This window comes from Stegostoma tigrinum, chromosome 20 (assembly GCF_030684315.1).
Source record: "Stegostoma tigrinum isolate sSteTig4 chromosome 20, sSteTig4.hap1, whole genome shotgun sequence".
NCBI lineage: Eukaryota > Metazoa > Chordata > Chondrichthyes > Orectolobiformes > Stegostomatidae > Stegostoma > Stegostoma tigrinum.
In genome coordinates, this window is record NC_081373.1 from 56,669,661 (window position 1) to 56,694,501 (window position 24,841).

The 24,841-nt window shown below is 43.6% G+C and overlaps 1 protein-coding gene across 3 annotated transcripts in view; it reads right to left on the reverse strand.

Moving 5' to 3' along the window:
* dna2 (DNA replication helicase/nuclease 2) overlaps positions 1-24,841 on the reverse strand; it is an 89,340-nt gene that overhangs the window by 7,576 nt on the left and 56,923 nt on the right. For 2 of the 3 annotated variants that reach the window (XM_048551337.2, XM_059653195.1), the window contains exons 12-19: positions 22,675-22,791; positions 19,313-19,422; positions 18,844-18,953; positions 18,336-18,560; positions 9,722-9,915; positions 4,744-4,833; positions 4,479-4,665; positions 3,881-3,970 (exon numbers count right to left, since the gene is read on the reverse strand). In XM_048551337.2, coding sequence (XP_048407294.2) covers positions 3,881-3,970; positions 4,479-4,665; positions 4,744-4,833; positions 9,722-9,915; positions 18,336-18,560; positions 18,844-18,953; positions 19,313-19,422; positions 22,675-22,791 — 1,123 coding nt within the window. The remainder of the gene's footprint in view (positions 1-3,880; positions 3,971-4,478; positions 4,666-4,743; positions 4,834-9,721; positions 9,916-18,335; positions 18,561-18,843; positions 18,954-19,312; positions 19,423-22,674; positions 22,792-24,841) is intronic. The other variant, XM_059653196.1, reaches the window with a different exon arrangement.

The window sequence follows — 24,841 nt, forward strand, 5'->3', positions numbered from 1 at the left end:
ATGGAGTTCAACCTGGATAAATGCAAAGTGATGCATTTTGGAAGGTTGATCTTAAATACTGAATATGGGATTAAAGGCAGGAATCTCGACAGAGTGGAGGAACAGCAGGATCTTGGTGTTTAAGTGCATAGCTCCCTCAAAGTTGCCAACCAAGTGGATAAGGTTGTTAAGAAAGCATATGGTGCTTTAGCTTTCATTAACAGGGGGATCGAGTTTAAGAGCCATGAGGTTATGCTGCAGCTCTACAAAACCCTGATGAGATTGCACTTGGAATATTGTGTCCTGTTCAGGTCGCCCTATTATAGGGGAGATGTGGAGGCTTTGGAGAGGGTGCAAAGGAGATTTACCAGGATGCTGCCTGGACTAGAGGGCTTGTCTTACGAGGAGAGGTCGACTGAGCTCGGACTTTTCTCTCTGGAGAGGAGGAGGAAGAGAGGTGACCTGATCGAGGTGTACAAGGTAATGAGAGGCATGGATAGAGTCGATAGCCAGAGACTTTACCCCAGGGCAGGATTGACTGCCACGAGGGGTCATAGTTTTAAGGTGTAAGGAGAAAGGTACAGAGGAGACGTCAGAGGGAGGTTCTTTACCCGGAGAGTTGTGAGCGCATGGAATACTTTGCCAGTGGAAGTCGTGGATGCAGAGTCATTAGTGACATTTAAGCGACTGCTGGACATGCACATGGACAGCAGTGAATTGAGGGGAATGTAGTATCAGAGATAATGGGAACTGCAGATGCTGGAGAATTCCAAGATAATAAAATGTGAGGCTAGATGAACACAGCAGGCCAAGCAGCATCTCAGGAGCACAAAAGCTGACGTTTCGGGCCTAGACCATTCATCAGAGAGGGGGATGGCGAGAGGGAACTGGAATAAATAGGGAGAGAGGGGGAGGCGGACCAAAGATGGAGAGTAAAGAAGATAGGTGGAGAGAGTATAGGTGGGGAGGTAGGGAGGGGATAGGTCAGTCCAGGGAAGATGGACAGGTCAAGGAGGTGGGATGAGGTTAGTAGGTAGATGGGGGTGCGGCTTGGGGTGGGAGGAAGGGATGGGTGAGAGGAAGAACAGGTTAGGGAGGCAGAGACAGGTTGGACTTGTTTGGGGATGCAGTGGGTGGGGGGGGGAAGAGCTGAGCTGCTTGTGTGGTGCAGTGGAGGGAGGGGACGAACTGGGCTGGTTTAGGGATGGAGTTGGGGAAGGGGAGATTTTGAAACCGGTGAAGTCCACATTGATACCATTAGGCTGCAGGGTTTCCAGGCGGAGTATGAGTTGCTGTTCCTGCAACCTTCGGGTGGCATCATTGTGGCACTGCAGGAGGCCCATGATGGACATGTCATCTAAAGAATGGGAGGGGGAGTGGAAATGGTTTGCGACTGGGAGGTGCAGTTGTTTGTTGCGAACTGAGCGGAGGTGTTCTGCAAAGCGGTCCCCAAGCCTCCGCTTGGTTTCCCCAATGTAGAGGAAGCCACACCGGGTACAGTGGATGCAGTATACCACATTGGCAGATGTGCAGGTGAACCTCTGCTTAATGTGGAATGTCATCCTGGGGCCTGGGATAGGGGTGAGGGAGGAGGTGTGGGGGCAAGTGGAGCATTTCCTGCGGTTGCAGGGGAAGGTGCCGGGTGTGGTGGGGTTGGAGGGCAGTGTGGAGCGAACAAGGGAGTCACGGAGAGAGTGGTCTCTCCGGAAAGCAGACAGGGGTGGGGATGGAAAAATGTCTTGGGTGGTGGGGTCGGATTGTAGATGGCGGAAGTGTCGGAGGATGATGCGTTGTATCCGGAGGTTGGTAGGGTGGTGTGTGAGAACGAGGGGGATCCTCTTTGGGCGGTTGTGGCGGGGGCGGGGTGTGAGGGATGTGTTGCGGGAAATACGGGAGACGCGGTCAAGGGCGTTCTCGACCACTGTGGGGGGAAAGTTGCGGTCCTTGAAGAACTTGGACATCTGGGATGTGCGGGAGTGGAATGTCTTATCGTGGGAGCAGATGCGGCGGAGGCGGAGGAATTGGGAATAGGGGATGGAATTTTTGCAGGAGGATGAGTGGGAGGAGGTGTATTCTAGGTAGCTGTGGGAGTCGGTGGGCTTGAAATGGACATCAGTTACAAGCTGGTTGCCTGAGATGGAGACTGAGAGGTCCAGGAAGGTGAAGGATGTGCTGGAGATGGCCCAGGTGAACTGAAGGTTGGGGTGGAAGGTGTTGGTGAAGTGGATGAACTGTTCGAGCTCCTCTGGGGAGCAAGAGGCGGCGCCGATACAGTCATCAATGTACCGGAGGAAGAGGTGGGGTTTGGGGCCTGTGTAGGTGCGGAAGAGGGACTGTTCCACGTTACCTACAAAGAGGCAGGCATAGCTGGGGCCCACGGGGGTGCCCATGGCCACCCCCTTAGTCTGTAGGAAGTGGGGAATGTAGGTTAGGTTATTTTATTTTTGGATTAGATCCCAAAATTCCTTTCAAGTTTTATCAGTATAAATAAGATGTGATATTTTAGGTCAGACAATGTGCATTAGGTGTGAGACCTTGTTTAGAATCTGTTTGTGTTTCAGTTTAGAGCCAAACTGGTTTGATTTCTTAAGCAGGAATTTATAAAACATCATATTGACTGACTGTCTATAAATTGTGTGTTTTTTGAACAAAATAGAATGTAACTGCAAATACAATTTCACCCCATAGATTTGTGTGCACGCACACGTTTGTGACAGAAGGGGGAAGAGAGTGTATACGTGTGAGGGGGTGAGCGCAGAGAGAGAGAGAGAGAGAGACAGTGTGTGTTGGTGACACACACACACACACACACGAGAATCTATGGGATGAATTTGTGTTTGTAGATACATTTTATTTTGTTCAAAAAGCACACAACATATAGGCAATGTGGCCTTTATAAATTCCTACTACAGAAATAAAATCAGTCTAACCCCAAACTAAAGCGCAAACAGATTCTAAACAAGATCTCACACACCTAACCTGCATTGTCTGACCCAAAATGTCACGTTTTATTTACACTGAATTGTACAGTCCTCTCAGGACCTTGACTTGAAAGGACGTCAGGAATTTACATGTACATGTTAGTCAATTAAAACCTTCTAACCGATTAAAGATTTAATAGCATCTTAGGTATTTTTCCCTCCCACAGAATCCCGATAGTGTGGAAACAGGCCATTGTGCCCAACAAATCCACACCGCCCCTCCAAACAGCATCCACCCAGACCGAGCCCCTCTCCGTGCATTCCCCCACGTCTAACGCACCAAACTAAACATCCCAGAATACTATGGGTAATTTAGCATGGCCAATCCATCCACTCTGCACATCTTCGGACTGTGGGAGGAAACCAGAGGACCCGGAGGAAACCCACGCAGACATCGGGGAGAATGTGCAAACTCCACACAGTCCCTGACAGTGGAAGCGAACCCAGGTCCCTGGCGCTGAGGCAGCAGTGCTAACTACTTTACCACTGTGTACATCCTCACTAATGGTGTGGACCTTTGATCTTTTACTTATAACTTCTGTGCCTGATACCACCTCTCTCAGTAACACCTGAAGGAGGACTGAGGCTCCGAAAGCTTGTGTTTTGAAATAAATCTGCTGGACTATAACCTGGTGTCATGTGAGTTCTGACCTTGTCCACCCCAGTCCAACACCAGCACCTCCACATCATAAATACTTACGTACACAATCCAGTGAGGTTGAATTGAAGAGAAGCAGGACAAACATCTCACCCAGCCATTTGGTTGGTTATAAAACCAGATTAGAAAACAAGCAATCTATATCATTTAATGTAAGGTTATGAAATGCGTTAACACAATGACCACCATTTTTGCTTCAATATTTCACATTAGGATTGATCAGTGTGAAACATACAATTCACTCAGAGCTACAGACTCATACCTTTACCAGCACTGTTGTCAAGCAATACACCAGCTCAGCTTCGGTCAGGTTGCTCAGTCCATATGGTTCATCTCTCTCCGGAGCTGGCACCTTGGTATAATGTAAACAGATCAAACCCCAAACTAAATAACCTGTACAGACAATTAGTAAAAGAAGAAAATGCCATCAACAGAGAACGTGCGTAGCCCACCTTCAATGTCTTTAACATAACACACTATCCTAAGGTACTTCACTGGAGCATCATAAAGTCTGACACTAAGCTGTGGAAGCTAATGTTAGGGCAGGCCCCAAAAAATTGCTGAAAGAGATAGCTTTTGGAGGAGTACTTTAAAAGAAGAGAGGGGTGGGAATAGGGAATACCATTGCTTGGGCTATATGCAGCAGAAAGCAAGGCTCCTGATGCTGAAGAATTAAAATTGGGAATGATCAAGAGGTCAGAATGTAATGAGCAGATATCTAACAGTTATGAGAGGGATAGATTTAAAGAGCTATGGGAAGCACAGGCTCTGAGGGGAGTCTAAAGAGGACAAACAGTATGGGGCACACCAGCCAGTCAAGTTTGGATGTAACACAGATGTGATAATGTGTCTCCACTCACCTTTTCAGTGTCAAGGAAACAAACAGGTTCATATGGCTCCAGGGCATCTTGTAGCCAAGTATCTTTCAGGCCAAGTACATGCAGCTCATTCCACTTGGGCAGCTGTAAAGTTGCAGTTGCTATTTGTTCTGAACCACACACCAACTTTCCTTCATATATTAACTTGTTGCTGAGTGACATAATCGTACTGAAAAGATTTTAAAAATTGTTATAAGACAGCAGAATTCATTTTTAGCGAATCAAGTGTTTTATGTGGAGCAACTACCTGTTCATTCTGTACTGAACGTTCAGTTGAACGACTGCATCAAGATTCTGCTCCAGACGTTTAAACAAACTCTCATCCATTCCCAGAGATCTGTTGACACAAACACAGTAAAAAGCAATGGTACACGTGCAGGAGCAATGAGTGAGGAAGAGACCGGTGGGGGAACAGTAGAGGCACCAGGCATCACAGTGCGGGGTCTTGGGATCCAAGAATGGCAGATGGTGAGGAATGAGACAGGGAAGGTGACAGGGTTCAGGATTGTAAACATTGCTGCAGGAAAGAATTAAATTATACAATTGGTTACATTCTAAATAACAAAACTCTTACTATAACCACATGAACAACAGCCCTTACTTCTTGGGGTACTAACCAGCTGTTGTTGCAGGGTGTTTAAAACAAAATTGCTAGGCCTCAAATTTTAGAAAAGGTCATCTTAAACTATAAAGTATGCAATTGGTATACAAACATGACTGCCTAGAATCAAACTTAATTAAATCAATAAAAACCAAAAAGACTGTGGATTCTGTAAATCAGGAACAAAAACAAAGTTGCTGGAAAAGCTCAGCAGGTCTGGCAGCATCTGTGAAGCAGAAACCAGAGTTAACGTTTTGGGTCCAGTGACCCTTCCTCAATACTGATAGTGGCTGGGAAAACGTCAGTTTATATTTGGAAAATAGGGAGGTTGGTGGGGTAGGGAGTAAACGATAGGATAGAGCCTGAGGAGAGACAGACAGGCAGTTAAACAGACAAAGGAGTTGCTAACGATCAGGCTGAGAGGGTGAATAGTTGTTAATGGAGACTGTTAGTGATGAACAACAGCAGGTGTGTAATGGCAGGCTATTGTGAAACAAAGCCTGGTATGTGGGGTGGGGGCTGGGACATGGGAGAGTTTAGGCCCTAAAATTATTGAACTCAATATTGAGTCCGGAGGGCTGTAGGGTCCCCAAGTGGAAAATGAAGTGTTGTTCCTCCAGGTTGCATTGGGCTTCACTGGAACACTGCAGCAAGCCAGAGACAGAGATGTTGACCAGGGAGTAGGGTGAAGCATTGAAGTGGTAGGCAACGGGTAGTTCAGAGACTTCTTTTGCACGTAGAACGTAGATGTTCTGCAAAGGGGTCGCCAAGACTATGCTTTGTTTCCCCAATGTAGAGGAGACCACATTGTGAGCAGCAAGGTATGTTTGAGCCCTTGGATAGTGGGGAGGGAGAAGGTAAATGGGCAGGAGTTGCAGCTTTGCCTGTAATAGGGGAAGGTGTCGTAAGGCTGCGGTGAAGTGTTGGGGGTGAAGGAAGTTTGGACCAGGGTGTCCCGGACGGAACAGTCCCTGCAGACAAGGGAATGTGTGTCTAATGGTGGCATCTTGCTGGAAGTGGTGGAAATGGCATCTGATGATCTTCTAGATGTGGATGCTGGCGGGATGGTAGGTAAGGATAAGGGGAACCCTATCGCTGTTGCGGGAAGGAAATCAATGTTTCCACTAAACTACATTGGTGTGTAAGACCTTGCTCTGTAATAAATAAGGTGAAAGAAATGAAAACAGAGTGAACACATCAAAATATAATGACCATGTGAAACAAATAGATTTTAAAGGGAATATTGGCTGTAGGCAGTAACCAGCACAAACGAGGAAGCAGTAACTAAGAGAAATCACGTGGCATATTTGATTTTTTTTTAAATTGCAAAGTTACAATCCTGTTGATCAAGTCATGCAAAATTACTGAAAACATTTAAATTACTACTTCTTGGTGAAAAAAATGGAAAAGTATTCACTTAGTACCTCAGTTGTAGCTTCGTCTCCACAAAATCACCTTTACCCTTTATGAACCAGTTGTCCTTTGCACTGTTCACTGTTTGTATGTTTGTAAAGATGACGGTGCACCTTTTTACGCCACTTGTAAATTTTTACTCTGTTTCTCTCGTTCCTGATTTCAGTTCTCCTCTCAATTTAGCTTTGATACTTTGGTGCTTGCATTTGCTCCCTATTGTACTATAAATCTAAAATCAAAAACACTCATGTTGCCTTGTTTAAATTTTGCAAGTTTAGTCTTCAAGAAAGATTCAACCTTAGGTCCACTTCCTTTCCTATGCCCTCATAGGAATGAGTGTCCTATGTAACTGAACTATTCTTCTTTGATAGCCTCCAATAATCTCATTTACTGTTTTACCTGGTAATCTTTGTTCCTAACTCACTTGTATCAAATCCTCTCAACTTTCTGAAATTAGCCCCTCAGCCACTTAAATATCTTCACACTTTGATTGCTCCTTTTCCACTAGTACATGTGATGCTAGAATGATCTGTTCCCCAATGCCTCCTCATTGAAGCATGCTCCATAAATTCCATTCACCAGAATTAGATCCAGCATCATTTTTAACTTCACTGAGCTGGAAACTAAACAAGTAATGAAAGTTGAGGAAGGGTCACTCAACCCAAAATGTTAACTCTGATTTTTCTCCACAGATGTTACCAGAACTGCTGAGCTTTTCCAGCAATTTTCTTTTTGTTGTTGTTAATGACATTTTTAATTATGCAATTTCAAGAGTTCTTCTACTAGCGAGTTTTGAGAAGATTTGTAGCTCAGGTTGAGGTTCTGGATGTGAGTTTGCTCGTTGAGCTGCAAGGTTAGTTTTCACACGTTTCGTCACCATACTAGGTAACATCATCAGTGAGCCTCCGATGAAGTGCTGGTGTTATGTCCGGCTTTCTATTTTATCTGTTTAGGTTTCCTTGGGTTGGTGATGTCATTTCCTGTGTTGGTGATGTCATTTCCTGTTCTTTATCTTCAGAAAAAGGACAGGAAATGACATCACCAACCCAAGGAAACCTAAACAGATAAACAGAAAGCCGGACATAACACCAGCGCTTCACCGGAGGCTCGCTGATGATGTTACCTAGAATGGTGACGAAACGTCGGAAAACTAACGTTCCAGCTCAACGAGCAAACTCACATCCAGTTCTTCTACTTCCTTGCCGTTTGCATGGTTTTCTCCCATCAATGTTACAATAACTAAGTCCCCAACTATCAACAGAATGTTCTTACTTTTTCTGAAATTTGCTCCTCTGCCAAGATGTGGCCTACAGATTACAAGCAATCACAAAACGGTATTAAATATTAATCAAAGTCTGCATTAGAACAATCAAGATCATTATTGCCAGGACATTAAGTAGGAGTACCTTTCATCCTTCTTCATTAAGATTTATTTTTAACCAATATCGCAATCTTTAATTTCTTCCTGAACACTACTGGCACAAATTGCAAGTTTTCCACTTATCGCAATATCAAAACGCCGCATGGAAAGTATGCTGATCAGCTCTACAACTTTATTTCCCATGTTCCATGTATTCATTACAAACCCTTCAGTGTACTTTGCATTTTACTGATGTCTGGACTCTTCTTTCAGGACAATTCTTTCTTCTCATACTGTTTGTCTTCCTAGCCCTCTACAAATCCACTCCCTAACTCCCTAGTTCCTTCAATTCACAAATTAGCATAACTGTCCCCCACAATACTGCTTAACCACTCCATGACAACACTGGCCTTAGCCTATTTCAGGCACAACAACAGAAGTTACTGGAAAATCTCAGCAGGTCTGACAGCGTCTGTGGAGAGAAAATGAAGTTAACATTTCAGGTATAGTGACGCTTCATAAGAATTGGCCGTAGCTAGGAAAAGGTTGGTATGCATGTTGAAAATTGGGTGGCAATAAACGATGGACATAGATGGAGACCAGAGGGTAAAAACAAGAGTCGGGCAAGCAATGGAACGGGTAGCAGTCAGCTTGGAAGCATCAAGAGCTGCCAGTGAGGATAATTAATAGCTGACAAGCGTGGTTGACGTAGCCTTCAGCTACGTCTAACCCAACTCCCAAACTTTGGCCCTCACCTCTTCTCTTCCCATAACAGCGACAGGGACCCCGGTCCTCACTTACCGCACCACCACCATCCACTTCCAAAGGATTGTTAGCCACCATTTCTGCCACCTCCAACGAGAGGCAATGGCCAGATATATTCCCGTCCAGTCCCTTGTCAGCCTTCTGCTGGGACTGTTCCCTTTTGGATATCCTGGTCCACTCCCAACACCTTCCCACACCTCAAGCCATCACAGAAGGTATAACACCCTCTATTTACCTCCTCCTTCACCAAGGCCCCAGACACATCTTACAGGTGAAGCAGCAATTTACCTGCACTTCACTCAATCTAGTCTACAATATTCACTGCTCACAATCTGGTCTGCTCTACTTTGAGGCAATGAAATGCAGACTGGGTGACCCCTTTACATAACACACATATCTGTCTGCCACTTCAACACACACCAGTGTTCCTTGGCCAACATTTGTGTCAGGCTTGCTGCAGTACTCCAAAGAAGCACAGCGGAGGCTGAAGAACTGCATCTCATTTTCCACATGGGGACCCTGAAGTCGTACTGAGGACTCAGTATAGATTTCAATAATTTTAGAGCCTGAGCACTTTCTCTCATGTCTTTCAGCCAACCCCCTCACACCAGGCTTTGTCATCTCATAGGCTACTACCACAACCAACCCATTGCCAGCTACCAACAGTCCCCATAGCAGCTCTTGATTCTCCTAGGACGACCTTCACCCATTACCATGTCTGTCCAACTGTTATTCTCTTTCTCTGGGCTCCATTTTCACCTATCATTTACTCCTACGCCTTCCCCATCTTCAGGATATATATTAACCTTTTCGAAGCTACAATCAGTTCTGAAGAAGGGTCACTGTACTGAAAATGTTACCTCTGCTTTCTCTCCATCCACAGATGCTACCAGACTTGCTGCACTTTCCTGGCAATTTGTTTTTCTTTCTGATTTCAAGCATCCAAAGTCCTTTGGTTTTCAGTTCAAGTGCAACAAGTTTACTTTGTGCACGTTCTATGAGGATGGTTTCTCTGCTGAATACAATTCATTGCAGACAAGCTGCCTTTCAAATGTGGGTCAGATGAAACAAAATTGAAATTTGTACCTGGCATCTGAGCTCTGAACAATGGGAGGTAGCTGTTGATGATCTCCCACCAATACAAACCGATCAGCAGCAAATAAAGGGCCCAGGCAGATCAGCTGGTTGATCTGGGATGCCTCATCCACAATACAGAAGTCAAACCTTCTTTGACTGAATATTGGGTGTTTCATTCCCATACATGTTGTTGCAACCACCAGCTGAAACACAATGACATACCATTAAAACCATCTGTATCATTGATCATAGTGGGTTAAGACAGGCTTACAGAGTTGTACAGCATAGAAACACAGCCTTTGGTCTACTAACCCATCCGACCACAGATCCCAATCTGACCCAGTCCCATTTTCCAGCATTTGACCCATATCCCTCTAAACCCTTCCTATTCATATACCAATCCAGATGCCGTTTAAATGTTGTAATTGCATGTACTACCACCACTTCCTCTGGTAGCTCATTCCATAATTGCACCATCCTATGTATTAATAAGTTACCCCTCAGATCCATTTTAAATCTTACCCTCTCACCTTAAACCTACGATCTCTACTTTTGGACTCTCCCATCCTAGGAAAAAGACAGTGTTCCTCATGATTTTTATAAATGTCTATAAGATTACCCTGCAGCCTATTTAGCCTCTCCCTATAACTCAAACTCTTTGGTCCTGGCAACATCCTTGTAAATCTTTTCTGCACCCTCTCAAGTTTAACAACAGCCTTCCTATAAAAGGGTGACAGAATTGTAAGCAATAATAATGGTCTCAGCAAAGTCCTGTACAGCCGCAACATGACATCCAAATGCATACTCTCAATATTCTGAAGGCAAGTGTGCCAAATACCTTCTTCACCAGTCCATCTAACTGCAACACTGCCTTCAAGGAGCTTTGTTCCTGCACTTCTAGGCCTCTTTATTCAGCAACACTCGTATTTGTGAGGGGTAGATCATGCCTCACAAACCTTACTGAATTCTTTGAAGAGGTGATGAAGGTAGAGCAGTGCATGTGGTATACGTGGATTTAAGTAAGGCATTTGATAAGGTTGCCCATGGTAGGGTCATGCAGAAAGTAAGGCATAGGATAGGGGGAAATGGGGCAGATTAGATTAAGAACTGGCTGACCCTTAGAAGGAAAAGGGTGGCAGTGGACAGAAAATATTCAACATGGTGCTCAGTTACGAGTGGTATACCACAAGGATCTGTTCTGGGTCCTCTTCTATTTGTCAATTTTGTAAATGATTTGGATGTAGGAGTGGAAGGGTGAATGAGTAAGTTCGCACATGATACGAAGGTGAGTCGAGTTGTGGATAGTGCGGAGGCTATTCTGGGTCACATAGGGACATTGATAGGATGCAGAGCTGGGCGGAGAAGTGGTAGATGGAAAGCGTGAGGTGATTCATTTTGGAAGGATAAACTTGAAAGCAGAATACAGGGTTAATGGAAAGATTCTTGACAGTGTGGCGGAGCAGAGGGATCGCAGGGTTCACGTCCACAGTTCCCTGAAAGCTGCCACCCAGGCGCATAGAGTTGTTAAGAAGGCGTATGGTGTGTTAGCTTTCATTAATAGAGGGATTGAATTCAAGAGCCGTGAAATTATGCTCCAGCTGTACAAAAGGCTGGTCTGGCCACATCTGGGGTATTATGTCTAGTTCTGGTCGCCTCAAGAAACATGTGGAAGTATTGGAAAACGTGCAGAGGCGATTTACCAGGATGTCGCCTGGAATGGAGGGAAGGTCGAGAGAGCTAGGGCTTTTCTCTTTAGAATGATGAAGGATGAGCGGTGACTTGATAGAGGCGTACAAAATGATCAGAGGTATAGATAGAGTGGACAGCCAGAGCTTATTCCTAGGGTGGAGGTAGCTATTACAAGGGGGCATAGTTTTAAAGTGAGTGGAGGTAGATATAGGGCCGATGTCAGAAGTACGTTCTTTACTCAGAGTGGTAGGGGGGTGGAATTTAAATGTGAATAAAGGAATGTGAATATGGGCGTGGAATGCATTGCCGGAGAGGGTAGTGGAGTCGGTCTCATTGTGGGTATTTAAGCGGCTATTATATAGTAATGGATGATAGCATAAGGTAGGAGTGGAGGTTAGACAGACCTAAGGTTTATGGTAAAAATTCAGCACAACATCGTGGACTGAAGGGCCTATACTGTTGTATATTCTGTGTTCTATCAACACTCCCTAGGACCATACCACTAACAGTACAAATCCTGCCCAGGTTTGCTGTACCAAAATGCAACACCTCACATTTATCTAAATTGAATTCCGTCTGCCACTCCTTGGCCTACTGGCCTATTTGATCAATGTCTCATTGCACTCTGAGATAATCTTCTTTGCATTACACATTACATATCTATTTGGGTATCACCTGCAAACTAACTAATCATACTTCCTATATTCACATCTAAATCATTTATATCAATGACAAAATGCAGTGGACCCAGCACCAATCCTTGTCACCCACTGCTGGTCACAGGCCTCCAGTCCAAAAAGCAACCCTCCACCACCACCTCTGTCTCCTTCCTTCAAGTCAATTTTGTATCCAATTGGCTAGCTCCCTCTGGATCCAATGTGATTCCACTCTGCTAACCAGTTCACCATGCAGAACCTTCAAACACTTTTCTAAAGTCCATATAGGCAATGTCTTCCACTCTGCTTTCATCAACCTTCTTTGTCACCTCTTCAAAAAACTCAAACTAGTTAGTGAGACACGATTTCCCAAGCAAAAAGCTATGTTGACTAGCCCTAACCAGTCCTTGTTTTTTCAATTGCATGTAAATCCTGTCCCTTAGAATTCCCACTAACAATTTACCCATCATTGATATAAGGTTCACAAGTATATAGTTGCCTGGCTTTTCCTTTACAGCCTGCCTTAAACAATGGCACATTAGCCAACATCCAGTCTTCTAGGATCTTACCCATGGCTGTTGATGACATAAATATCTCAGCAATGTCTTCCCTAGCTTCCCACAAAGTTCTGGGAAACACTTGATCATGTCCTGGGGATTTATCTTTCTTCATGTGTTTTAAAACTTTCAGCACCTCTTTCTACGATATGAACTCTTTCCAAGACATCAGTGTTTCCCTCCCAACCGCACCACCTCCGCCCCCCCCACCCCCCCACCCAAGTTCCCTAGCTTCCATGGCCTTCTCCATAGCAAATATGACAAAGTTTTTGTTTAGTGTCTCACCCATCTCCTGTGTTTCCACACACAGACAGCCTCTTTGATTTATCAGGCCCTTCGGCCCAACAAGTTCACACCAACCCTTAGAACGTCCCAGTCAGACCATTTCCCACCCCCCCACCCATTACCCACCTAAGCTACACATCCCTAAACACTACAGGCAAATTAGCACTGCCAATCCACTTAGCCTGCACATCTCTTGGGCTGCGGGGGGGAAACTGGAACAGCCGGAGGAAAGCCACACAGACATAGGAGAAAGTGCAAACTCCACACATTCAGGCGCCCGAGGCTGGAATTGAACCTGGGACCCTGGTGCTGTGAGGCAGAAGGGCTAATTACGATGCTGCTCCAAAAGTTCCTTTCTAATACCATTTTGTATCTTGTGCTTAGCTTATGAGGCTGTTATTTTAGCATTCTCTCAGCACGTCCTGTAGAATTTTTGTTTGACGAGTCTGTGCTGTGTCATGGTGCTCGTTTCTGTTCAATCTTTAAGGAGCCCTATTCTCTCCCCATTTACTCTTTTGCCTTTAATGCACTTATCGAATCTCTTTGGATTCTCCTGGCCTCTTATTTGCCAAAGATATCTCGTGGTCTCTTTATGCCCTCTTCATTTCCCTTTTAAGTATACTCCTACTGTCCTTTTACCCTTCTGGGGATTCACTTGATCCTACCCATGTATACCTGAAATACACCACTTTCTTTTTCGTAATCAGATCCTCAATTTCTTTAGTCATCTAGCATTCCTTACACCTACTAGCTTTGCCTTTCACACTAACTGATACATATTGTCTTTGAACATTCCATCTTATTTTCAAAGGCCTCCCACTTCCCAACTGTACCTTTACTCGCAAATCCCACCACACCCCATCAAGTTTTGAAAGTTCCTGTTTATACCAAAGTTGACCTTACTTAAATTTATAACTTTATGGTCAGTTCTATCCTTTTCCATAACTATTTTAAAACTAGAATTATGATCACTTGTCCCAGAGTGCTCCTCCACTGATAGCTCAGTCACTTGCCCTGCCTTATTTCCCAATAGAATGTCCAGCAACGTGTACAGCTGGATAAACACAGCAGGCCAAGCGGCATCTTAGGAGCAGGAAGGCTGATGTTTCGGGCCCCACGCCTCTGCTTGGTTTCCCTGAGAATCCTCTTTCCCTCCCCCAATTCTGATGAAGGGTCTAGGCCCGAAACGTCGCCTTCCTGCTCCTAAGATGCTGCTTTGGCTTGCTGTGTTCATCCAGCTCTACACCTTGTTATCTCAGATTCTCCAGCATCTGCAGTTCCTACTGTCTCTAAAGGTCTAGCATTTGCTCCTTGTCTAGTAGGTACATCCACATATTCAATAAGAAACTTTTATTTTACATACTTAACAAATTCATCCCCATCCAAGGCCTTAACACAATGACAGTCCCAGTTAATGTTCAGAAAGTTAAAATCCCCTAAGACCATAACTGTATTATTCTTACAAATATCTGAGATCTCCTTACATATTTGCTTCTTAATCTCCCATTGACTATGGCGGGGCGGGGGTGTGCTATAATAAATCTCAATATTGTGATTATCCCTTTGTTATTTCTCAGTTCCACCCATATAGCCATTGTTCTACCTGCTCTGAATTTATACGGTGTGGACTGTCATGGGGGGCAGTCATTTCTGGTTTCGTACTGTAATGATATGTAGTTGGGTTTATTCCAAAAAGTTTGTTAATTGCATTAGTGGTTGAAAACCAGACCTCCTGGACTGCTTGTCCTTGTCTAATTCTTGCTTGTCCTATCACTGTTACTTTGTCCCAGTTAAACCTCTATCCTCTGTGTCGGAGTGTATTGAAATGAGGGAGAGTCGGCTGTGCCGTTGGTGTTCATGCATCCTAGTGGAGTTTCCTGCCCACCTGTCCTATGTAGTGTTACAGTTGCTGCATGATATTTTCTATATCACATTTATCCTGCTCATTCTGGGTATGGGGTCTTTTGCCTTTGAGAGTAACTGACAAAGTGCAGCTGTTGGCTTGTGTGCTATCCTTATTCCAAGAGGTCATAGGAGACTTATAGTTAGTTCACATGTTTCTCTAACATAGCATAGGGTGGCCAGCGTGTTGGGTGTTACCAGTGTCTTCTTGGTGTTATTTGTTCGCCAGGCATCAGCAGACAAAGCTGTTAGGATGACCCTTGTTTGCAAGGACTCTATACAAGTGTTCCTCTTTATTTTTGCACAGTTCCAAAGTGCTGCAGTGAGTTATTGCTTGGTTAAACGGAGTCTTGACACAGCTCTTTGTGGACACTGGGGTGGTAACTGTTGTAATTTAGGATTGGTCTATGGGCAGTCTTTCTATATACAATCCTGTAATTCAGGATTGGTCTGTGGGCAGTCTTTCTGTACAGAGATAGTAGGAACTGCTGATGCTGGAGAATCTGAGATAACACGGTGTGAAGCTCGATGAACACAGCAGGTCAAGCAGCATCAGAGGAGCAGGAAAGCTGACATTTTGGGTTGAGACCCTTTTTCAGAAATGGGGGAGGGGAAGGGGATTCTGAAATAAATAAGGAGACAAGGGCAGGCAGAGAGAAGATGGATAGAGGAGAAGATAGGGTGAGGGGAGACAGACAGGTCAAAGAGGTGGGGTTAGAGCCAGTGAAGGTGAACGTAGATGGGAAGTTAGGGAGGGGATAGGTCAGTCCAGGGAGGACGGACAGGTCAAGGAGGCGGGATGAGGTTAGTGGGTAGGAGATGGGGGTGGGGCTGGAGGTGGGAGGAATGGTTAGGGAGGCAGGGACTAGCTGGGCTGGTTTTAGGATGTGGTCGGGGGAGGGGAGATTTTGAAGCTTGTGAAGTCCACACTGATAGCCTTGAGCTGCAGGGTTCCCAGGCGAAATATGAGATGCTGGGGTTGAGAAGCTTATCAGCCACGATTGAATGGCGGAACAGACATGATAGGCTGAACGGCCTAATTTCTGCTCCTGTGTCTTATGGTATTTCGAAAGTTAAACCTAAGCCTTTTTTTTGGGTTTGGATTTTAACTTTGGTGTAAGAACATAAAGCGTGTTTTACTTAAAGCTTGACTAATTGAATTACATCCGGAAGTCAGTGCCTTACATTTACCTTTAAGTAAGACAAAAATTAGGGTCTAGGCAATTGCCTAGATATGTTTTTAGGGGGGTTTGGTCTGGTCCATAACAATTAACTTACAGCAGTTATGATATAAATGACAGCATTTCAGATTAAAATCAATCATTCTGGTAATTCTAAGCATTAGATTCCCAGAAAGAAGTGTCAAACATCAAAGTAATCATTAGGCAAGTTGAGACAATGAGAAAAATCAGAAGGTTGAAGAGTTGTAAATTGTATTATTGGTACATAGGATTGCAAGAATTAAGGTAGGTAATTGGAGTCAGGAAAGATGATTGGGTGACCATAAGAGGTCGGCACGGTGGCTCAGTGGTTAGCACTGCTGCCTTACACACCAAGGACCTGGGTTCGATTCCACCCAGACAGTTGCCCAATGCTGGAATTTGCAGATTCTCCCCGAGGTCTGCGTGGGTTTCCTCAGGGTGCTCTGGTTTCCTCCCACCGTCCAAAGATGTGCAGGTTAGGTGAATTGGCCATGCTAAATTGTCCTAGATTAGGTGGGTTATGGGGGAAGAGTCTGCGTGGGATGCTCTGAGGTTTGTTGTGGGCTTGTTAGGCCGAAGGGCCTGTTTCCACACTGCAGGGATTCTATGAATCTAAGGTGGGGTGACAGTACTTGATTGTGGGTACTGGGGGCAAGGCAAGTGACAAAGAGCAGCATGGAGAATATGGGTGCCATGGAATTTGGGGGCACAGGTGACTAACAGGTCATGGAGGGGTGGGAGAGAAAGTGAAGGTGACTACAAGTCATGAGGAAGGGGATGGGCCAGGGAAATGATTTAGTTGCTTCCAATGCAAGTAAATCCCTCTATGTGCAAGATGACCAAATCTGTACACAGTACTCCAGAGCAGGTATGGTCTCAAAATTGTCCTGGGCAGTAGTAAACTCCATCCCATTGCAATAAACAACATTCCAGACCCAAAACATTAACTCTGATATCTCTCCACAGTTGCTGCCAGAACCGCTGAGCTTTTCCAGTGATTTCTATTTTTTTTTCCATTTGACTTCTTACTTGCTGTTCCTATATCTTCATTTGTGTATACAACATCCAGATCCCTCTGTACTGCAGTGTTCTTTAATCTGGTTCCATTTAAACAATATTCTTAATTTCTGTTCTTCCTGCCAAAATAGAACCCTCGATCACAACCAACACCATTAGGTGTTATCCTGTGGAATAACCAACTTTGGAAATCCAAATAATCTACATCAACTGGTTCCCTTTATCCATCCTGTTTGTTACGTCCTCAAAAGGATCAGAAATAAACTATCAGAAAAGTTAAAATAACTTTGAAAAAAATGCAACTAAACCAAGTGTTTATCAAGTGGTATATTTTAAGGATGGTGCATAACTTGAAAGCAGATTTTAGGATTTAGTGGTGATCCATGACCTGCTGCCCTTTATCTTCTAAGCTTTACAAGTCATTAGCTTGGAAGGTGCTATCAGTGTTACCTTGTTAAGTTACTGCAATGCATTCTTAGATACATATACTGTCGTGACGGTCTGTCGGTAGTGATGGGAGAGAGTGCTGAAGCTAGTGGATGTGGTATCAATCAAATAGGTTGAAGAGCATCAAATCTCTCAGGCATTGTTTGAGTTGTAGTCTGACAAGCGGAGTGTATTCCATCACATTCCTGGCATGAACCTTCTAGATGGTGGACAGGTTTTGGGCAAGGCAGAAGGTGAATCCCAGCCTCTGACGTCCTCTCACACCACAATATTTATGAGGCTGGTCGAATTAAATTTCAGGTCAATAGTAACCCCTAGAGTGTAAAAAGGTGGGGAATTCAGCAATTGCAATGCATTAAACGTCAGGGAAAGTTGTGATTGGCACAATGTCAGAAGGAAGGTCATTGATGTAGCAGCTAAAGATGGTTGGGCTATGAACATGACCCAGAGGAGCTCCTGTAGTAATCTGGCCTCTAATAATCACAATCATCTTCCTTTATGCTAGGCACGACTCCAAAAAGGAGTTTGTCCCTACTTCCCAATAACTGTAGTTCTCCAAGGTTCCTTGATGTCGTAGTCAAATGTTACCTTGGTAACATGTCACTTGCACTTTGGCCAGTTAAGGAGGTGAAACAACAAGTAAAAAGTGAACAGGGTACCTACTCCTCATACGTATATCCTTTGTATTTTATTGAGTACACTGACTTGTCCAATAGACTACTCTAAGATGTATTCTGCAGCTAGATAGGTCAAAGAATATATTCACAAAAAGCTGGCCACCTGAGAGAAATAAAAGAGGACACCAAGAAACTGTGGACCCATTATTGCAGCATGATGCAGAGTCAAACTAAACCAAGGCCTTACTTACTTCGCTTTTATACAGCCTTTCGAGCTCAGTTATGGTTTGGATGGATCTCCTTCTACAAATGTCCTCATCTGTGAACTTCCGAATGTCTGGATGAACCTTTTGGAAACGTCCCAAACGCAGGAAGCCCACCTTGAAACGAGCCAATTTCAATAAAATGTTATCAACAGCTGAGTGAGTATAACTTGTTAGGAGGACACTGAAACCACAAGCATGAAGGATTCTCACCTGAAAATAAAAAGGACAAAATAACCTCAACATACCTCAAAACCAATAACGAAATAAGCTTTTCATGTCCACAGTAACATGATACTGTACTGTAAATAATAAAACCAAAGTTTTATGTATTCAGCAGCTTGAAATACCCAACTGTTCCTTTCTTTGCCTGATCAAGGGCTGACACAAGTGACTGCGCCCTGCCCTGCAGACAGCTAACCCCTTAATCTAGACAGAGAACACTGGCAATTTTCCTATAATACCATGTGCTCCAATCTTGGACACTTTCCCTTACCAGAGTACAGATAGTGGTAGTTTTGCCTGTTCCGGGCATGCCCATGATAAGTGTGTAGTCCTTGGAAAGTAGTACCCGCTTCACTGCTTGTTTCTGAGGTTTGTTCAGGCCTTCAAATGGAAGAAAATAACTTTAGTTTCAGTGGCTGAAGTAGAGAGTGTGGGAGCATGATGGGAGAGGATGAGACAAAACAGAATAGTTGGAGAGTTCAGAGGGAGTGTAGGCACAAGAGGAAGCAGAAGCAAGGGAAGCATAAATTTGGAGGAAAAGTAGGTGAAAGGTGGAGGGACAGGAAGGAGCGACGGGGTGTGCAAAGAGGGAAGGAAAAGCACGAGAGTGGGCATGTATAAGGCCCTAAACAAAGCTGGTGATAGAGAGGGCAGCCATATTTATTCCAGTATGTTAAAACTGATTTATTAATCTGAATTGCTGAAAGACACCAGAAGAAAGTATAGCAAATACAGCATACCTCGCAAAATATTGGCCACCGTTTCCTTTGCTTCCCCTGGGAGTACAGTGCTCAGGAAAGGAATGAATTGTGGAGGCCTGAGGTCGATGATCAACTTCCGTAGTTTATCACTAAGAAAATGCAGAAATCTCATTCTTTTGATCGCATATTGGTTAAAATAAATGAATAAAGAAGTATGCATCAGGATTTCACTACAAGGTATTCTCAAGGTATCACTAGGCTTTAAATTGAGTACAAGACCTGTACTTTTCCTGCGTTTGCTCTTTACGCAGTGTTTACCTGACTTCGGAGTGTTCAAGTGGATCGAATAGAGATTTCAAACATTTTACATGGGGAGGGGGTACGCAGCATGTCAAGTTTACTCTCATCTGGGAGCCTGCTTGAATATTTCAGAAATTATGATTTGGCATAACAGTAAATAGGAATTTCAGGGAAAAAATTCTAAATAGATCAATAAAATAAATGAGCAACAAACAAAAATAGCCAATGAAAAGTGCCAAACAAACAAACCTTTTTGTTTCTTGCCTTTTTGGTTAGGAAGCAGAACTAGAGAGTAACCAGGTCCTGAGTCCTGATCACCTCAGAATGAGATGGAACCAGGACCAAGTTGAGGAACTAGGTTTAACCAACAATGACCCTGATTAACTTCTAGTGGCATACTCTTTAAGCTTTGGCGGAATTCATATTTAAGTGGGGTTCAGAAGCAGACTGCCTTTAGCAGGGAATTTCCTCCTTCCCCAGTTTGCTTTTTTTTTGAGAGGGAGGAGGAGAAGGGAAAGGATGCCAGCGTGCTCCAGCCTCAAGAATTCACACATTTCCCTCTGAGTTACATATCCTTTAATCCCAACATCACATGTTCTCCAACCCATCCACCCAGACAGATGCTCTCACTCTCACACCTTCCCTCTCTTCCACCCACACACGAGCTGTTTGGAAATGCTAACAGCCTTTTATGTAGTACTTTTCAAACACTAACATCCACTATCCATCTATTCTATCACTTCATCAAAAAAACTGAATTTGTCAATCACAATTATTCACAAATTTGTGCTGCATTCCTTAATGTACTCAAACTTCTTCAACTGTTGAGTTTTTTTTCCCGATTGTTGTTTTTGAACTAATATCTGCCATTAACTTTAAATGGACCTGCCAGTTGTTACCTGGAGTGTCTTTGTATTTTTTTTTAAAGAATACACAATAGCTATTGTTGGCCTATAACTATTTCTACCAGTTTTATCTGAGTAATGTGGTATATAAATTTCAATGTCAGAGAGATATCAAGTATATAGGCCTTAGATTTCAAAGACTGGTAGATCTCTAAGGTTTTGGAGATTTGTAGCCCAAGTTGAGGACATTGGCTCGCCTGCTGAACTGGTTCGTTGCTGTTCCACAGACGTTTCATTACCCTGCTGGGTAACATCATCAGTGCAGCCTCTGATGAAGCGCCATTGTGTTCTCCCACCTGGTTTTTAAACTCTGGAGTCCGCTCAAATGGATTACCTCACTTTTGGTCTTCCTTCATAATGGAGTATACATGGGGTCGAGTTCTACGTGTTTGTTGATGGCTTTCTTCTAGGAACTCCCGTGCCTGCCTCTGCTTTGCTTGTTCCAGGATTTTGGTGTTGTCCCAATCGAATTGATGGTTCTCCTTATCCATGTGGATAGAGATGAGTGAGTATTGGTCATGTGTTTTTGTAGCCAATTGGTATCAGTGAAATTGTTGTTAATTTCCTTCCTGTTTGTCCAATGTAACATTTGTCACAGTCTCTGCAGGGAACCTTGTATATGACATTGGTCCTATCCATAGTGGGTTGATCTTTGGTTTGAGTGAGCAGTTGTCATAGGGTTGATGTGGGTTTGTATGCCACTCTGATACCCAGCAGTCGTAGGAGTCTTGTGGTTAGTTCCAATCTGTGAGTGATGTAAGGTAGCGTGATGAGTGAGTCTGGACATGTAGTATCTTGCTGGTGTTGTTCGTGTAATAGGCATCTTCTGACCCAGATTTTTGGATATCCATTGACCTTGAATACCTGGAAGAGGTATTCGTTTCCTTCTTGGCATAGCTCTATGCTGCTGCAGTCTGTTGTATAAACAGGCAACATGTATGTTGCCCATAGCAAAGGAAAACCGGGAGGGAGGACATCCAGCTGTCCTCACTTAGACTCCAGAGTTTAAAAACCAGGCGGGAAAACACAAAACGCAGCAGGGTAATGAAACGACTGCTGAACAACAATGAACCAGCTCGGCAAGCCAACCAACCTCAAGTGGCAGATCATTCAAACAGCACATTCCTTCAGCTGTTCACAACAAGGTACCCAGCCAGCCACACTTGCCAAACTCAAATTTCCAAATTTAGACATAATTCTACATTTCGACAATATATGCTAGGTGTGAAGACATCAAATACAGGATTATCTGCTGGACTAAAAATGTGGCATATCTAATATGTAGTTTCCAGTTATTAATATGCATGGCCCTGTCCTTGCAGACAGGAAGAACGCGTACACGTCCCGTGCCTATTTCAACTCAACAAAATAGGTGACACTATTCACTGGTTAATTTCTTAGGCAATACCCTGACTGGAGACAACCTGCCTAGTTAACTGTCAGTTATTAACTGGTGCATTCTCAATGGCATTGCCCTCAGTCAGCACCCGTTGTCAACTAACCAGTTCTCCCCATTCATTGATTGAGAATGTTGGTTTTCCCCTTAAATCAGTATTCTTGTGAATTCTGAGTGCAAGACAAAAAGCTTTGAGTAAATGAGAATGTTTTAAGCAGTACTCAAGTTTTGTACTTCTATGCCTTTAATATGTCAAACTTCATTATCAGGGCTAAGCCACATCACTCCAAAAGTCTTTTCCATTTGCCCATTTTTAAAAATCTCAGGTATCCTGGAAGCATAACTGTCAAATATTTATGCTTCATTGATAAAGCGAGGGAACAATAGGAGTTTTGTTTTTAAAAAAGGCAGCCTTTTAACTTTGCTATATTGAAAGACGTATGGGTCATACATATGGGTCTGATTTTTTTGCTGCACACCTTTAAAAATTGAAGCATATTGCCTCCCATCATTCTTCTACCTCACTTATAATTTCCTGACATCTATCACTTCCCACAATATTCACTGTATTTGAGTTTCATAAAATCTGCGAACTTTGACACTATAACCAACATACCCGAGTCCAGATCACAGTTTTAAAAAAAAATTGAGTTGTATATTATTTAATGCCTGCTAGTCCAGTTTGATGGTCATGATGATAATATGCTCCATTACCTAGGAAACTGGTATTGCCCTACCTGGCTAACCATGAAAATTTTAAAAAAAGTACAAGGTAGTCAGTTTTATCCACCCACAGTTACCTGATTACAGATTTTTCCATCAACTTCGAAAGATTCCCTAAATGAATGTTCACATTTCCAACTCCCTCTTCATGATCAAGTCTGAAGATAGTTTCTAGTGGCAGCCTTGAGAGGTTCCTACGTAACAACGAAGAGTTCTTTTCAATGCAATATTATCAATGTGGTATTACCAATGTGATATTACATTCTGACTCTGGTATATTTAAAGCACAAGGTGGCAAGAGCATGGAACTTCTCCATTTATGGAACTCTAAACAAATAATTGAAGAGTGCAAGTCATTATCCATAAAACTATTTTAAATTAATTCATCAGATGTAAGCATCATTGGCAAGAACAGCATTGACTGCCCATCTCAAACTGCTTTTCAAAAGATGGCAGGAAGCCACTTTTGGAACTACTACAGTCCCTAGGTTATAGGCACATTTACATTGCTAATAGCAAGGGAGTTCCACAATTTTGACACGATGGTGAAGAAATAGCAACATAGCTGCAACTGAGGATTGTTTTTGGCTTGCAGAGAATTTTACAAGTTGTGGTGCTCCAACAAGTCTGCTATTCTTATTCTTCTGAGAGATACCGGTCATAGGTTTAGATAGAACTGTCAACAAGACTTGGTGATGTCTGGAGTGTATCTTTTAAATGGTATAGGTTACCATCATGTAATAGTGGTATAGGGAGTAAATGTAAAAATTGGATGGATTGCACAGTTGATCAAACAGCTGCTTTTTGTCTTGGATGGTGTTGAATTCACTATATTGCTGGAGCTGAACTCAGTCATGCAGCTGAAAATTATTCCTTACTATTCCCTTGTAGATCAGGGCTTCCCAAGCTCTGGGTCACTCCAGCGAGTCATCCAGGGCAGCAACCATTTTCATGTAAGCTATGACTCCAAATAGGAGAACGCTTTCCCACGATTTCCCATTGGCTTGCTAGGACACCTTGATGCCAAGGTCAGTCACTTTCATCTTCTAGAATTCAGCTTGTTCATTCATTGGCCAGAAACTCAGCTGGACTCACCATACAAATTCAGAAGCTACAACAGCAGGTCAGAGGCTAGGAATACTGCAACAAGTAATTCGCTTCCTAACTCCCCAAAGCATGTTCCCATTTATAAGGCACGAGTTCGCTGTTCAAGAAAGAAAATAGGAATAAGTCCAGGAAACCATAGACTGTTGAGTCTCACTTCAGTGGTTGGGAAGCTACTGGAGAGAATTCTTAGGGATAGGATTTGTCGCATTTGGAAATGCATGGCCTAATTAGGGACAGTCAGCATGCCATTCTGTAGGGCAGGTCATATCTCACTAACTTAATTGAATTTTTTGAGGTGGTGACAAAGAAGATTGATGAAAGTGGAACAGCGGATGTTGTGTATATTGATTTTAGTAAAGTTTTCAACACGGTCCTTCATGTAGGCTCATCTAGAAGATTAAGGTGCATTGGAAGCATGGTGACGGCTGCTTGGATTCAGAATTGGCTTTCCCATTGAAAGCAGAGGGTAGTGGTGGACAAGTGTTTTTCAGGCTGTAGGTCCATGACTATTGGTGCTCCACAAGAATCCAGATGGGGATCTCTGCTGTTTGTGATATGTATAAATGACTTAGTTGAAAATTTGGACGGCTAGGCTAGTAGGTTTGCAGATGATACAAAGATCAGATACAAAGACGCTTTCAAAAGTCACTGGAGTCAGGGCAAGTCCCAGACGATTGGAAAATTGCTGTTGGAACCCCCTTGTTTAAGAAAGGATCAAGGCAAAAGATGGAAAATTAGAGGCCGATTAGCCGAACCGGGGTAGTTGGTAAAATTCTAGAATCCATTGTCAAGGATGAGATTTCTAAATTCCTGGAAGTGCAGGGTCAGATTAGAACAAGTCAGCATGGATTTAATAAGGGGAGGGCATGCCTGACAAACCTGTTGGAATTCTTTGAAGAGGTAACAAGCAGTTAGACCAGGGAAACCCAGTAGATGTTATCTATCTAGACTTCCAAAAGGCTTTTGATACGGTGCCTCACGGGAGGCTGCTGAGCAAGGTGAGGGCCCATGGTGTTCGCAGTGAGCTACTGGCTTGGATTGAGGATTGGCTGCCTGACAGAAGGCAGAGAGTTGGGATAAAACGCTCTTTTTCGGAATGGCAACCAGTGACGAGTGGTGTCCCGCAGGGTTCAGTGT